Here is a 14,851-nt window from a genome sequence, read left to right on the forward strand (position 1 = left end):
GCCTCAAAAGAAAGCGAGCTTTCATTATTTTTAAGCAGCTACTGTGGATAATGCATGAACAAGGAGTAGCTGGAAGCTTATCTTAGTCTATGGACTACAAAACACAAGGTTTAATTGACTTTTAAGAGAACAGCCATTAATAGTGACCAGAAGGGATCATCTCCACCTACAGAGCCAGCTTCACCCACAGTCACAGCATCATAGCCATGCTGCTAACATTAATCTTCCACTCATGCTGAGAGCTATCTCCCTGAAAGGAATGGCACAAGACACTTGTATTCCCAGGAAACAGCAGAACTCCTCTTGGCTTTTGGCATTCTCTAAGGCAGATCCAACAGTGAATGTGACCTCAGACACTTCAGACAGCACAAATGTTGCATGCAGGCAAGATATGGGCAGGATGGTGAAGTAACCTGAGATTATGAACTTCTTCTGTACCAGTGCCCTATTTACAGAAATAAAGTTGTCCAAGTGCTCCATTTACTTTGAGCCTTTCTCAACATTTAATTATAACATTAAAACATATTCCAAAATGAATGGCACTCCACAATGTGGTCAATATTAAAAAAAAAAATTCTTCCTGAAAGATCTGTGAATGAGCAGCTATCCAGAACAGAATGAACAGAATGCTTGCTTTCCCACTTACAGCAATTTTCCCTCTTCCAGCTATGTCTTTGCTAATTTCTCTTCAATTTCACACATGAGAAGCATGAAAGTTAATATTTTTCCACATAAGTTAGTACTAGCTTAGGAGCCAGCACTGTGTGATTTTGTGGGGAAAGAAGAGAAACATGCAAGTACTTAAGGGAAATCTAATGCCAGGCTTTGATAGCACAGAGTGGAATTGCTGGAGTAGATCAAGCCAGGAGCTCCCAGAAAGTCTCTAAAGGAATCCACTTCCAGGCACTGCAGCTTCGGATGTCTGCTTTCCACAAATGATGGAAAGCATGAACTTAGAGGGCCATGATACTTTACCATCAATTTACCTATTCACTAGCAAGCCACTAGCTAAAAAACCCCAAATATTACTATTTGAACACAGGGATTTTTTTCTGCAGCAATGTCAAACACAGTTGGAAGGATGTTTTCAGACACTCTCAGAAAGAAAAGCTTACACATATATCACAACACACTAAAAGAAAATTGTAAAAAAAAAAATTAAACCTTATATTCTCTTGGTATCCTACTTGATAAAAAAGCAACAATATCTTAGTATAAACCTATGGCTAGACTCTGATCTCAAACATACTACCATTAAAAAAAGCAGTAGGTGAAAAATTTAATGAATATTCTATCTGGGTTTCAGCTCCATATCCTGTTTGCACACAGTATACTATGTCTATTAAGTTGAAGGTATGAAGCAAGTCCATGAGACAAAAAGCCTATTAACTAATCCCAAGCACAAGGAGCATTAAAATACAGTGATAATTTTTCACAAAATAAGCGAGAGTTCAACAGCAACAAAGGTCACACATATTTTGCCCATCAAAAGAAGAGTAAGGAAAGTTGTGAAGGTACAGAAATTATTATGGCCCTGACAGTCCTGCTTTCAGCACTGCTGCCCAGTTCTAGCATGGATGTGGCTACATTTAGGCAGGGGCTGGCTATTTCACATCCCTTTCCCCCACAGGAGAATGCATTACACATATCCAGCATGACAGGAGCTTGTAAATGTGACAACACCAGGGAGACTTCCAAGCCTCCCATAAGCACATCTGGCAGACAATGCCTGCATCTCAGCCACACTTCAGCAAACTCCCTGAGCTGTGATTAACTTTAATAACATGCTCAGGTCTCACTGACATCAACAGGATTCCAGCATGTGCTAACATGCTTGTTTGGATGAGAGCCTCTGCAGGTAACCCAGCCCCTGGCTCCCTAAGGAAGCACCAGCAGGTGACAGGGTGTAGGAAGGGGTAGGGCAATACCAGCTGACAGTGAGCCAAAGAGAAAAACTCACCCCTGCTGGCACAGGAAGCCAAATGCCACCATTTTGCAACACAAGTACTAGCCCTGTCCTTTCCTCCTGGCTTTGGCAAAACAAAACACTCAGCCACCCAGAGAGACTCTGCATCCCATGAGGGGCTCTCAGTATTCACCCAAATGGCTCAGAGTTCTGCTCACCTGGCACTGCCAGAGAAATCAGCAGCATTCCCAAACAGAGGGAAGAGCATTATCAGAAGGTACAACCTGCCAGGTCATTTGGCAACAAGAACATGCAATTGTAACAGAGTTTAGCAAAGACATTTTGCCATGAGGCACACCGCTTGTGCCTTGCAAATTGTACATACCTTACAGTATCAAAAAATCAAGTGTCATTTTTAATCAGGGCTTTAACCTGACCAGCAGAGTGAAATAACCATAAAAGGAGTGGGAGAAATGAATAAACAGGATCAAGGAACAGGTCTTCCTCCCAGCTTTGACGGCAAGATCAACAGATACACATTGGGAAGTGACAGGAAAGGCTCGTACTAACAGTGACACCACAATAAGCAGTGTCTATGTAATCTACCCTTTAAGCCCAAGAAAATGAAAGGGTGCTGTTTGCTACGTGCTCAGACTGGGGAGCTTGCTGTCACAAGAGGATTAGAAGTTAGACAAGTTAACCAAAGGGGGAAAAAAAAGCCAACCAAACCCAGGGAAGCAAGGCAGAACCATTCACACGGAAAGGCTTTAAGACAGCTGGAAGGGGGAAGAACATCCACAGGAAGCTTGTATGCTTGCTTCTTGCTAGTGGGTCAGGTAGGGTACCAAGTGAAGCAAGATTTTTGTCTGACCTAATATAATTATTCTTTGGAATCTCAGAGATACAAAATAAAAGTAGAAAAGCCATCAAATGATGACAGCAGCTGGGAGCAGCAGGTTCAAAAGGGTGGCTGTGAAGCAAGATGTGCAAGACTAGAGAGAGCCTGCAGTTCTTTAAAAGCACAGACACTAAGCTGTATGTAAGGTATGTCACAAACATGATTTTACCTCCCAGTAAAAGCTTAGAGCAAACCATGGCTTGAACTGGATAGTTTGACATCGTTCAACACAGGGCAGGTAGCCCTGGAATGCAGATCTAAGAGATAGCTCTTGGCCTTAAAGCAGCAGGTTTTTCTCCTTTCTAAAGGCTTACCTTATGCTCTACACACTGGAGACTAGATTCAGCCTGACTTTTGCTGGCATAACGTAAGCTCTGTGTGCTGGAGGGCTCCTTGAAAGACATTAAGACCTTTCTAGTGAGTCTCACAAAAGAGAAGTTTTTATACTTCCACCCAGCTTGCTTTAGGGAAGGAGCCATATTCACATGCACAAAGCCAGTGAGGTGTAGCACACAGAGAGCTGTTCATCTCCAGCAATGTCTTCCTTAATGCTACCAAGGAGTAAACTTCTTGTTAGGCAGTAACAGGTCAGGCAGTCCCAGGAATATGCACGGGTATTGCTTCCTAATTTCAGTGTGAGGGGATATGCTGACGTGCAGCATTAGTGTGATCAAGACAGTGAACTGTCACAGAGCCTTGTCTTCAAACAGAAAAGCACACTGGAATCATCAAAGTTCTACAAAATTTGCTGGACAAACTTTGGATGACAATTCCCACTGGTTTACCTGGTTCACATCACACTGCAGCCACAGGATCCTATTCATTTAAGACAACCAGAGCTCAGACTCCATCTCTTCCACTCAATTTCTTCTGCTCAGCTACTATACTTCATGCATTAACATGTTGCTTGCTGCCTGACAGCTGCAGCAACCAGCTTATGAATTTTCATAGTTTCATTTCTGCTTTGAAGAGACACAAAGTACTGGAAAATAAGTAAAGGAAAATGTCCTGACTCCCCTAAGGCATGCCAGGCTCATAGGCTACACAGGGCATCAGTGTAACATGTAGGGATCTCAGCAAAGCAGCACCTGTGACACCTGATGAGAGCTTCCCACAGGAGCTTAAGCTCCTTTTGGAAGTACTCTGGGAGTACTTTGCCATGACTGCTAGTTCCAGTGTCTCTGCAGAAGGTTGTAGAGGATGAGGCAGTGCAGGCAAAGCTTCACTGAAAGTTTAGAGGCTTTGTACACCACTGTGAAACATGCAGAGCACAGAGAAGTTTATTAAGCAGAAGAACAAGGTTTTGCTTTCAGGCTTACAAGGCATGTGGCTGTGCTTTTGAGCCAATTTTTGCCATGTAGAGGTGGTTACTTAAAGCCTGTATAATCTAAGCTGGAGGGAAAGGAGGTTTACCAGTACTTAGTCAGGCAAACTCCCATCCCTGAAGGCTTTACAGTCTAATTCAGACAGGAACAAACAATTATGGACTTGGTTTCAAAGCAGGAAGTGGACTCAGCAATGGGGAGTGCTAAGCAGATGAAAAAGCAGTGTGATTTTTATAAGGATTCAGAGATGAAATAGATTAGACTGCTTCTCCTGGGCACTAAACATTTGAAATGTATTGGGAAACTGAAAAAGCACATAAACACATATTATGAAACATCAGTGACTGCCCAGCTGCAGCACTTGGTAGCTTCCAGCATAGACTAGGTAACAATTAAACTTCAGAACTTGATCATTTAGTGCTTTTCGTTTTGCAGAAACCCACACAGATCAATCATACCATCATCAGAGGACAGTTACAATATATAAATATCAGAGGCCAATCTAAAAGCACCTCAGAAAGATAATAAAATTATTGACAGGTAATGGGTAACTTATTTTTTTTTCTCCCTCTTTCAGAGGGTTACAACAAAGAATGTACAATAATGTACAATAAGCATCCCAATTATGCTTATGGACTTTCTATATCATAAAATACAGAAATTGTGTATCTAAGATATGGCACAGGATCCTTTCCTTACACATAGAAAACAGACATCAGTTAAGTCTATAGGATTTGTGCCAGAGACAGAAGCAGGGAATTAGTTATCCTATGATTTCTAACTCTGCTGCTGATTTCCAAAATACTAAACTATTTCTGTTTAAAAATACTCAATAATAAGAAATTATCCTCATTTTGCTGGCATGAATCTGAAGCAATGTCATTATCAGTGGTATGGGGTCAGCAAGCAGCATCACTCCTTAGTTATGGGTGAGTAACTACACTGGAACAAACGAGTTAATATTAACTAATTGGCAACAGAAAGATGGTTCTCTTCCAAATAACTACAAACAAAGATTGATAAAAATCAACAAGATTTAATATCATCTACAACTTCAATTACGTTCTAATGCTCCTAAAATAAGTGAAAGGCATTTACATGCCGACCCTCCTAAATGTTTCCAGTTGTGACTGAAGCAGGCTTGACTCTTCACATCACCCCATTAAATCAACAGCATTGAAGAGACTGTTGTACTACAAACAGTATAAAAACAGGACAAAATTAAAAAATGCAAACTAAACATGAATCCCAACTGAGAGCCTTCTAGTCTGTAGCCTAGGGTTACATTAATTTTGACCTGCTATTGAGGTCTGTGCTTTGCCAATCTCCTGCATTTGTACTCACAACGAGGTGTGACTCAGCTCCAACTCCATGTACCAACTTTTCCTCTCCCATATCCCTGGGGGGAAATGTGGTGCTCTCAGCTGTGCTGCTCTGCTGATCCCCGACCTTGCCTTCAGCAAGAAGGCAGACGATTTTTAGACATGGCAAAGACCCAACTGTCTAAAGACTTCTGCTTGGCCTTGGAAAAACAGCCAATTATCCAGGCATCCCAAAATATCCAACTAGGCTAACACTGCTTTGATACTTCCAACTATGTAATCTGGAATAAAGTCACAGGCCTTTTCTTGTTTAAAAAAGAAAAGAAACTTTAACTAGATATCAGCACTCAGCTGGGGGAGGTGGTGATGTTTGCTGGTTAGTGAATATATTGGTTTTGACATTTGATGTCTCCTGGTGATGCTGAACAACAGCAATATTGGAATTTGTGTAGACAAACAAACCTTCCTGATTTCCAAAGAACTGCCTCTTACTATGACTTCTTGGAGACAGTACCCAACCTTAACACTTCTGCTCCTCTTCAAATTCCCTTTGCTTGGTCACTTTAGATTGAGCCTCTGTGGGTCACATATAATTGAAAATGTGAGCAGTAGCTGGGAGCAATTAGTAGTCCCTGTGCTGAAGGGGAAATTCAGGTAAAAAAGACTTAAACAGATATAGCTTGCTCAAAACAGACATTTTCTCCTAACTTACACAGCCTGTTGGACACCAAATTATCAAATCATAACCAAGGATCACTTCTGTCTTCTGCTACAAGGCAGAAGCAGCCCAGAAACATAAGAAACTGGAGTGACATCTTATCAGGACATCACTGACACAATGATTAACCCTTTCCCAATTAAATTATATACCAGCTTTTCTTGAAATAGTTCTTACAGTCTAGAGAAGATTTGATTTTATGCAGTGTAAGAATAGTGCAACCACTCCCTTTAATATTGCTCTGATATAGTGAGAAAGAAAGCTGTGGAACAGACTGCTCAGGACTTCCTTTCCCTCTTCAGCTATCCTTTCAAAGTGCCTTTCACTCCCAAACTGGTGAATCCTCATTTAATCTGCTGCTCAGTGGGATCCAGTCAAAGGGCAGCTCCTCCTGCCCTCCTGGAGAGAGCAGTGCAGCAAAGTCAGCAGTGGGAGCGAGCTGGAGGGCCACCAAGGGAAGGGAATTTGTGACTCCTGGCTCTAGGCTATGAGTTTGACCAACTGAGCCATGCCCAAATGATCTCTCAGTTAATTTTTCACTGACTTAACTGAATCAGCAAGTCCCAACTACAGGTAAAACTACTTTGAGCATATTCCCAGGTATATATTTAGCCTAGCTCATGTGGACACTCAAGTGCAGGTACCTTTCTTAACTTCAGGAATGCTGATATCCTCAAACTACTGACAGGCAGATGATACTTTCCTGGGCTGCATCATGGTTCTGAGAGCCTCATTTACACAGGGATCAGAAAAATCCAGAACCAATGTCCCCACTTAATACAGCTGTGCATACACAATGGCTGGCAAAACAGGAATATACCTGCAGTGTCCTGCTGTGACAGCTGCCACCCAAAGGTCCCACTGCAGCAGCTGATGTCTCATTATGAAGCTGCTTGGAAAACCATGTCAAATCAAAGCCACACTATGTGCAGCACAGCAGCTACTTGCTGAGCAGAGCACAGCTCAATTATTCTATAAAGAAGTGCCAGAACTCCCACCTCTCATTCCTGGTTTGAGTTTATCTTTCCCTGCTTTTCCCTAGGAGGCACCTCATGCAAATCCTGAAGAACCCTTCCACACCACAAGAATACAGGGGCATAAAGCATGGTGCTTTCAACTCAGTCTTGATTTCTCTAAAACCCACCAGTCCCACAAGGACAGTGAATTCTGAGGGACATTAAAAACAATGCCAGGGACAATCTGGAAAAGGTCCTGCTAGAAATGTTAGCTCTGGAGGATTCTCAGACAAAAAATACAAAGGGCACTGAGTCAAGGTGAGCTGAGAAGCATGCAAGCAGGAAAACTTGCCAATAAAAGGCACTCCTTCAGAACATAATGTTTTGTTTGACTGCTTTATCAGAATATCAATTTACAACTGCTTCTCACTACTCTGAACTGAAAAAGACAGGGGTGCAAAGGCTCTAAATCAAGAAGAGGAAGGTAGGCAGAGTAGAGTGGGCCTCATTCACTAAAGCATTAAACATATTCTACTTCTGTATTTTAGAGAAATCCAGACTGTTATTTTCTTTCCCTGAGGGTGTTTTTTGTTTGGCTGTTTTGATTTTCAAACAGTACAATTTCTGCTACCCATGGTTAAAATAATCTCTGTCATGCACCCAATGCTCTGGAGCAGTCTGGTCTATTTTAATAATCTTTTCATGGCCAAATATCTTCAGAGATGCCTAAAACTGCTAACTTAGAATGATCCTGCTGTAGAGAAGAATAAATGCCTTAGATTTCAAACCAAGGGCTTTGGTAACAAAACCATCACAGACTGCTAGGGAAGTTCTGGTAGCACTTTCCAGAAGGTTTAGTTCAAATTTCCAACATGAGGTAGATTAAAAGATCCAACTTGGAAATCAATCTACAAAGACTAACCTTAAATGTAATTTGAATTGATCTACTTAAAATGTTATCGTGTCCCTTTATTCTTGCTTTATTTCAGAATACTTTCAGTTTTGTATATGAGTTCTCTCACAGAAAGGAAAATGCAATTCACCCTTCCCTTTGCTTCTTCCTCTGCCACTGCAGCATGGCCTCTGTCCATTTTCTCCTGTTACTCACCAGTTCCCAATTTTCCAGCACAGCCCAATTTCACCATTCAGTTTTCACACACAATTCTGCTTGAACACAGCCTTTGTGTTCTCGAGTACGTTTTGTATTCTTACCTGTACACACAGAGGCAGCACAGTGCCCCCAGCATGCTCTAAAAAGTAATTAAACATGCACTTTTTCCCCTACAGTTCTCAACCTGTCCCAGAATAAGCACGGAAATTGACAAACAGTGGCCTACCACTCCAGACAGCTCCAAGTCTATATAACAGCTCTGACAGTCTCCACTTTTTTCCTCACTGTTTCAGCATGTAAAAATCCTGTCTCTTCATACTTGGAGACTTAATACTGATTTGTTCCACTGTCAAGATGATTCAACATGTTTGCCTGTTAAGCCTCCCAGGTCCTACCTTTCTTCAGCAGGTCCATGTTGCTTTTCCAGCAGCTGAAAGGTTCACTCACCTCCTTGTGGGAATCCTTATGTGCTTCCAGCGTTTTCATGATAGTCAACTCCGCATAGTTCTTGAACCGCGCCGGCTGGTTCCGCAGGATCTCCCTCAGGACACGCAGTGCCAGGGCTCTGATTGAATGCTGTGTCAGGAAAACCAGACATTAGAAAAAGATTAGAAAGAGTCACTTCTCAAAATTGTAGTCTGAAGTGAATTCTGATGGCTCATCAGAAGTTTGCATGGCTCCCTACGCCACCAGCTCCAGTGGAGCAAGCCGTGGAATCAATGTAACAAAATTCAGAATTGGGCTCCTTGCCTGCTCTTGCACAAAATGCCACATAAAATGACTGTTCTCACATATACAAGAATCAGAATTACTACTTTCCTAAATTCCATTTTCTTTTGGCGATGAAGTACAAATTTCTACTCACAGGAGGACATCTACATTACACAATCATGTATGTTTTGCCTTTCCTCCTTTGCTCAGCTTGGCAGATAACAAACGGGGCTCCATCCATGCCACAAAGCTGTTTTTCATGTACTAAAGAAGTGAAACTGACTTGTCCTGTAACTCCTATGGAAATTACTTTCAAGGACTTAAGTTACTGTAGTCAACACTGACCTGTGTCTTCATCCTTCCTATCAAAAGATCACGAGCAGAGGGGATTTATAACATCTGTTTCAATTTCATAATTTACATTAAATTTTTGACCTGTGGCCACTCCAAATAGATGTCATTATTTCAGCAGAGTTCAGCATACTTTACTTCATCCTCTTCAGCCTTTAAAACATGTGCTTTGCTATTCATCTGCAAAATTCCTACAGTAGCACAATTCATGTGTAGTTAAGACAAAGTCACCAGACCTTCTGATACTTGTGTGATGGTGCTATCATTAAACATGTAGAACTACAGCAGTTAATGCTTAAACTAAGAACAATGACTGAGAAAATGTCAGCAACCTATCCTGCTTCAGAATTAACAATTCTGAGAGCATGATATATATTTTACAAGGAGTGTAAGAAATACAACAGATTTTTGAATCAGATTAAACAAAAAAAAGAACCGTGAGTGCTTTGAAGCCTCAATATTGTAATGTTCAGATGGAGCATGGCTTTGATGTGAAGGTGCAGTGGGGTGTTGAGCCTTTATCAAATATCATTGTGCTGCAAGCTGAACAAATACCTCCAAATGGAAAAAAAGCCTAGGCTGTACATTACCACTTTGATCAACTACCAGACATAAAACTGTGATAATAACACAGGTTTTTTTTAACATTTCAAAACAAGATCCCCTATAAAAGCAGCTTGTTCTTCATGGCATTTTTACAAGAGACAGAGACTCATCCCATGAGATCTAATACCCTGGGTCTTTAAACAACCCAGGGGAAAAAATTAATTTATTCTAGAATGCCTTTATTCTGCTTGCTGGGTATGGGTATAATATAGCTAAGAGCTTGTAGCTTTATCCTAACTCAGAAGAGAGTAACAGAAGTCTTGACAGTTTTTTACTAGACTAGAACTTCTTTTCTGTTTCTAGTTAAATTTACTATCTATTTATTAGTAACACTCTGGAGGGAGGGGGAAAAACTGGGACATTTAGAGTAACTTAAAACTCATCACTGAACAGAGTGAAAACTAAAGTAAGAGTTGTCAAACTTCAAAAGAAAAAATGAGCAGTGCAGTATCACTGATGAGTGGCAGGTTTCATTTAAACTGGTGTGTAGGAATTATTACCCAAAATGAAGCAATGGACAGGAGATTTAAGACAAAATCTACATCTCACATCTTTGTCTCCAAGCGTTTCCAGCAGCAAGAGCAAAATGGTTTTGAAATGCTCCTCCCAAACTCCAAGATTATCTTCCCTTGTGATCTTCAGCAGTTCCAGGAGAGCTCCTTTCCGCTCCTCCACCCGTTCATTGTGGTTGGAGAGCTCTTTCAGAAGATCAGCCACCAAATCCGAATGGTCAATGGGTACTTCTAGGACAAATGGCAGCAAATCATTTGGAGAAATGGGGAAAAGATCAAAGGTGCCAAGACTGCTCACCCTCTATGGAATAAGGTTCATGTAGCAAGGGGTCCCCAAAAATGCATCAATGTCCAGGTTGTCTCAGTCAAGCAGGCAACAGAATCAGACTAGCCCATAATTTAACCTGAGTTCATAGCACGGCTCATGCATCTGCACGTGGCTTCTAATGAACCAGGAAGAGATGACAATTGGATTTCTTCCAGTTCCAACAATTACTTCTACAAGATGAGAACTGCCGTGGTTTTTCCCAGACATACACACCCAAAACCAATGGTCACATGTATGACCTTTAGATACAAGTACAGTGACTCATCAGTGTACTGCAAAAGAATAAAGCTGATGTGTAGCTGCACTTAAATGAAGTCAAATACTCAATAACAACAAGCTGTTGAGTGAGGCATTTGAGCCATGAAAAGGGGAAGGTCCCAAAGCAGTGTCCCTACAGATGCACGTGGATGCTAAAGGGAGTAGTTTACAGGAAACCCCAGGCAAACAAGAATCAAAACCGCAATATAACATTTCTTCTCAGTATCCACAGAGGAGATTCTGCTGGGACATGAGAACAAAGGGTATTTCATACCAAGCCTCAGCTCAGTTGCAATGTAATACACAACACATGCACAGGCAGGCACGTATCTGAGGGCACCAGCCATACACAAGTACACCAGAGAGGCAGTGAGCTGCCTGCAGGGTTATGAGGTGAGCGGATACAAACCATCCCGGAGCTGATCCATGTCGTCATCAAACACTGCTTCCTTCAGGGCAGTCTTGTCGTAAGTGTTAATGGTGTCAGCGTAAGGATAGGGGTTGTACTCCCGAGCACGGGGCCCTGAGAAGGCGCGGGGAGGCTGCGTGTTCAGGAGGGAGGTTTTGTTATCCAGAGCCATCCTGCCGCCTTCCACCATGTCACCGCTTCCGCGGACATCGCCACTGGGGAGAGCAAGGCCACCATCCCGAGACACCTAGGGGAATTGAACAGAGGGAAAAAGGTATGTTCAAAATTCTATGGAAACTGTAGCATTTTTGGAGTTCACCCACCAACAGGAAAAAGCACAGATTTACTTGTATTATTTATACATATTACTTACCCAAAACTTTGATTACTACCTCTTTGTTTCACACTACTACACCTGCTCAAAAATATCTCATAATCATAGTTTCTGTAACCACTCTTGCAGCATAAGATACTGTATGAGCTGTGCACTTGGGAGTGATCACAGATCCTAACATTTCCCATTACAGACCTGACTACACACACTCCAGGCAAAAGCCATCACTGAGCCATGCTGAGCCTGAGGAACACCAGCACTGTTTCCACCCTTCATGGCACAGAAGCCCAGTGAGCACATTCCACAGGAGGCCAGAGTTCAAAGGGAGCCAAGGGAAAGTCAGTGAAACCCCATAATTAAGGTATAAGAAATTAACAACCAATAAGCAGAAGATGCCTGTAAGAATACAGCAGGAATAACTGGATTTTGTACACTAACAATCCACAGACAGGTTTGATCACAACGTTTTAAAATTTCATCTATTGGGGGACAATAAACAACAGAACACTTACAATGTCACAGTCCTTCTTTCCATCACGTTTGATTGGCTCATTCAGGTCCTCTTGACTACGGAAACTAAATTTCTCAATCGCTTCTGTGACTCCACGAAGAGAGCTGTAGATTTCATCAGAGTTTAGGTTCTCCGTGTCATAATCCAGCATACTAAAGACCAAACGTATATGAAATGTTACAAATGAAACTGGAATCCGCTTCTGACTGTCAACAAAAACAAGCTGGAGACAAATGGTTTGGAGTGCCCTTTCTAACAGTGACTTGTAACACAACATGGATGGAATCAAAGCAGAGTTCAGGTCTGAGCTTCCCCTCAAATGGGGCTAAAACAAGGAGAACACATTGCTGTAAGTGAAGGGAAAACAGGTCCACTGTTTCTTACATTCAGTAAATGTGCTACCTTCTGTAAACCAAAAAACCCTATTCCCAGTGTGGCAGTGGTGTAATTTAAAAAGGAAAATACTATCAATCACTGTAAGAACTCAAAATGGTTGTGACAGCTGGTGGAAATGAAATCAGTGAAATTTAAGTTTAACAATAAAACTATGACAGATTTAAATGGAAAGGAAAACATAACTTGACATAAACCTTAGTCTAACATGGCCCATTTTAATTTATAAAGTAGTAAAACCTAACTCACTTGCACAGTGCCTTGATAAAAACAGCATTTCAGTATTTGGCCTAAATTTGGGAATTCTCTCACTCAAACCTGACACTTTCTCACAGTTTATCAGTTACTCAGAAATTTCTGAGCCAAAAGTTTTGGGATTCCTTGAGGAGTTATCCAAAATTAGGTCTCATGATAAATGCCTTGCATGCAAGGGCAGATGATATTAAAAGATCTGGCAAAAGAGAAGTTTCCTACAATCTTTGAGAAAATAAAAAAGCATTATTGGCAGGGCTTTGCTCTATCTAGGAGAAGTTGAGTTTGCATGACAATCGCTAAATTAATAGATCCAGTAAGAGAGAACAATTTCTGGCGTAGTCTCAGATCTCAGTAGAGCCAGAAGCAAATAGACTGAATCAGACATTTACATCAAGTTGTTTGTCAATAAATGCAAGAAGTGGCTCCCTACAGTGGTGAATTACTATTTCATAACATTTTGGGAAGAATGACAGGATGAGCTTGGAGGCAGATGGCTGAACTGAGCTGTGTTCCTTTTCCACAAAAGAAAGATTCCCTATGAGGTGGGTGGGGAAAAACCCAAACAAACAAACAAGAAAATCCCTTCTGAATTCTGCGTACACAGCTGTTACTTTCAATGGAACCAAAAGCAGGATATTTAATATCTATTAAATATCTAGAACCACAGCTTTTTTTCTGGAAGAAACTTGGGACTTCAGACAGAGGATAAGATGGGCTTCCCAATTCCTTTGGGATTAACACACTGAAAATAGCCATAATCCCTGGCTCCCAAGCAACGTGTTCGCACTACACTTACACAAGCATCAGCACCATGTATTTTGGCAAAGAAACCAAAGAACAATTCCCCAAACAGTGTCTGGCAGATCAGGGAGAATGAGCAATCATTTAACAGACCAAGATCAGGAAACAAAAGCTGTTCATAAACCTACAGAAGTTAAAGTATTTAAGGCTTTTCAGACAGCTGAACAACAGTAATGCACTGTGATGGCTTTCCAGACAGAAGGCAAGGCAGTTTTTAGGTTCTTTAGAAGTACCAGTAGGGAATAGGAAAATCTTTGTTTCATACAACCTCAAAAATATACATTTTGAGCTCAAGCACGTTTAATTCACAGCTATTAAAGGACTTTTCATACAACTTTGAAGTGGGCAATGAAACCACCATTTGAAAAGGTATGACTGTACCTGTGTTCTCACACCAAGAGATGATGTGACTTACCAAAGGTCACACAATTAAATCCATGGCAGAAAACCCAAGAAATAATCACAAATATAATACTGACAATAAATCTGCTGAAGTCATCACTTCTTTCCTCAGGGATGAATTCTGCCCTACACTGTTACCAGAGAACAATGAGAATACAGACTCTTCAGTGCTAAGGGACTAAGGTAATTTCTCAGAGCCACCAATCTGATGCATCTGTCAAAGCACAAACCCACATTTTAATAAAGATCTAAAGAATCCAGTGATTTCATATATCAGAAGTAAGCCTGTGTAGGAGGTCACATTATGGCTGTGCTCTACATGAATGAAAATTCTACAATGTGAACACACGTCTCTACTGACAGTATGTGCACTGGAATACTTCACAGACAACACAATGGGGGGAATAAAAATAAAATGGAACTACACTCACCTTTCAGGAAAAAAAAGGCACAAAAGGGAAAAAAATTATGACCCATGCAGAAAACTAGAGGAAAGGCACAGGATGAATAAGAAGTGAGTAGAGATGAGCAGCGTTTAGGGATGTCACAACATTATTTTCCATCTGCTGCACAAAACCAATGCAGCTGTCTGTAAGCTTATAAAGATACAATTTGGTAGTTTTCCAGTCTGGCATGAAATACATTTTACTTCCATAAATTGTTATTCAGTTTCCAATCCAAACTATGTGTAAGTAGTCCACAGTTTAGTGTCTTCAAGCAGTACACAGTAACTCATGTCCTTGC

At 41.2% G+C, this 14,851-nt stretch overlaps 1 protein-coding gene across 1 annotated transcript in view; it reads right to left on the reverse strand.

Moving 5' to 3' along the window:
* The window catches only part of CLASP1 (cytoplasmic linker associated protein 1), a 170,912-nt gene that overhangs the window by 9,744 nt on the left and 146,317 nt on the right, over positions 1 to 14,851 (reverse strand). Inside the window, exons 35-38 of the mRNA XM_071435252.1 lie at positions 12,258 to 12,408; positions 11,412 to 11,658; positions 10,454 to 10,644; positions 8,684 to 8,812 (exon numbers count right to left, since the gene is read on the reverse strand). Of these exons, the coding sequence (XP_071291353.1) occupies positions 8,684 to 8,812; positions 10,454 to 10,644; positions 11,412 to 11,658; positions 12,258 to 12,408 (718 nt within the window). The remainder of the gene's footprint in view (positions 1 to 8,683; positions 8,813 to 10,453; positions 10,645 to 11,411; positions 11,659 to 12,257; positions 12,409 to 14,851) is intronic.

The sequence above is a fragment of the Agelaius tricolor genome, unplaced genomic scaffold, assembly GCF_023055355.1.
Source record: "Agelaius tricolor isolate 1412-34295 unplaced genomic scaffold, bAgeTri1.0.p SCAF_10, whole genome shotgun sequence".
Classification (NCBI taxonomy): domain Eukaryota; kingdom Metazoa; phylum Chordata; class Aves; order Passeriformes; family Icteridae; genus Agelaius; species Agelaius tricolor.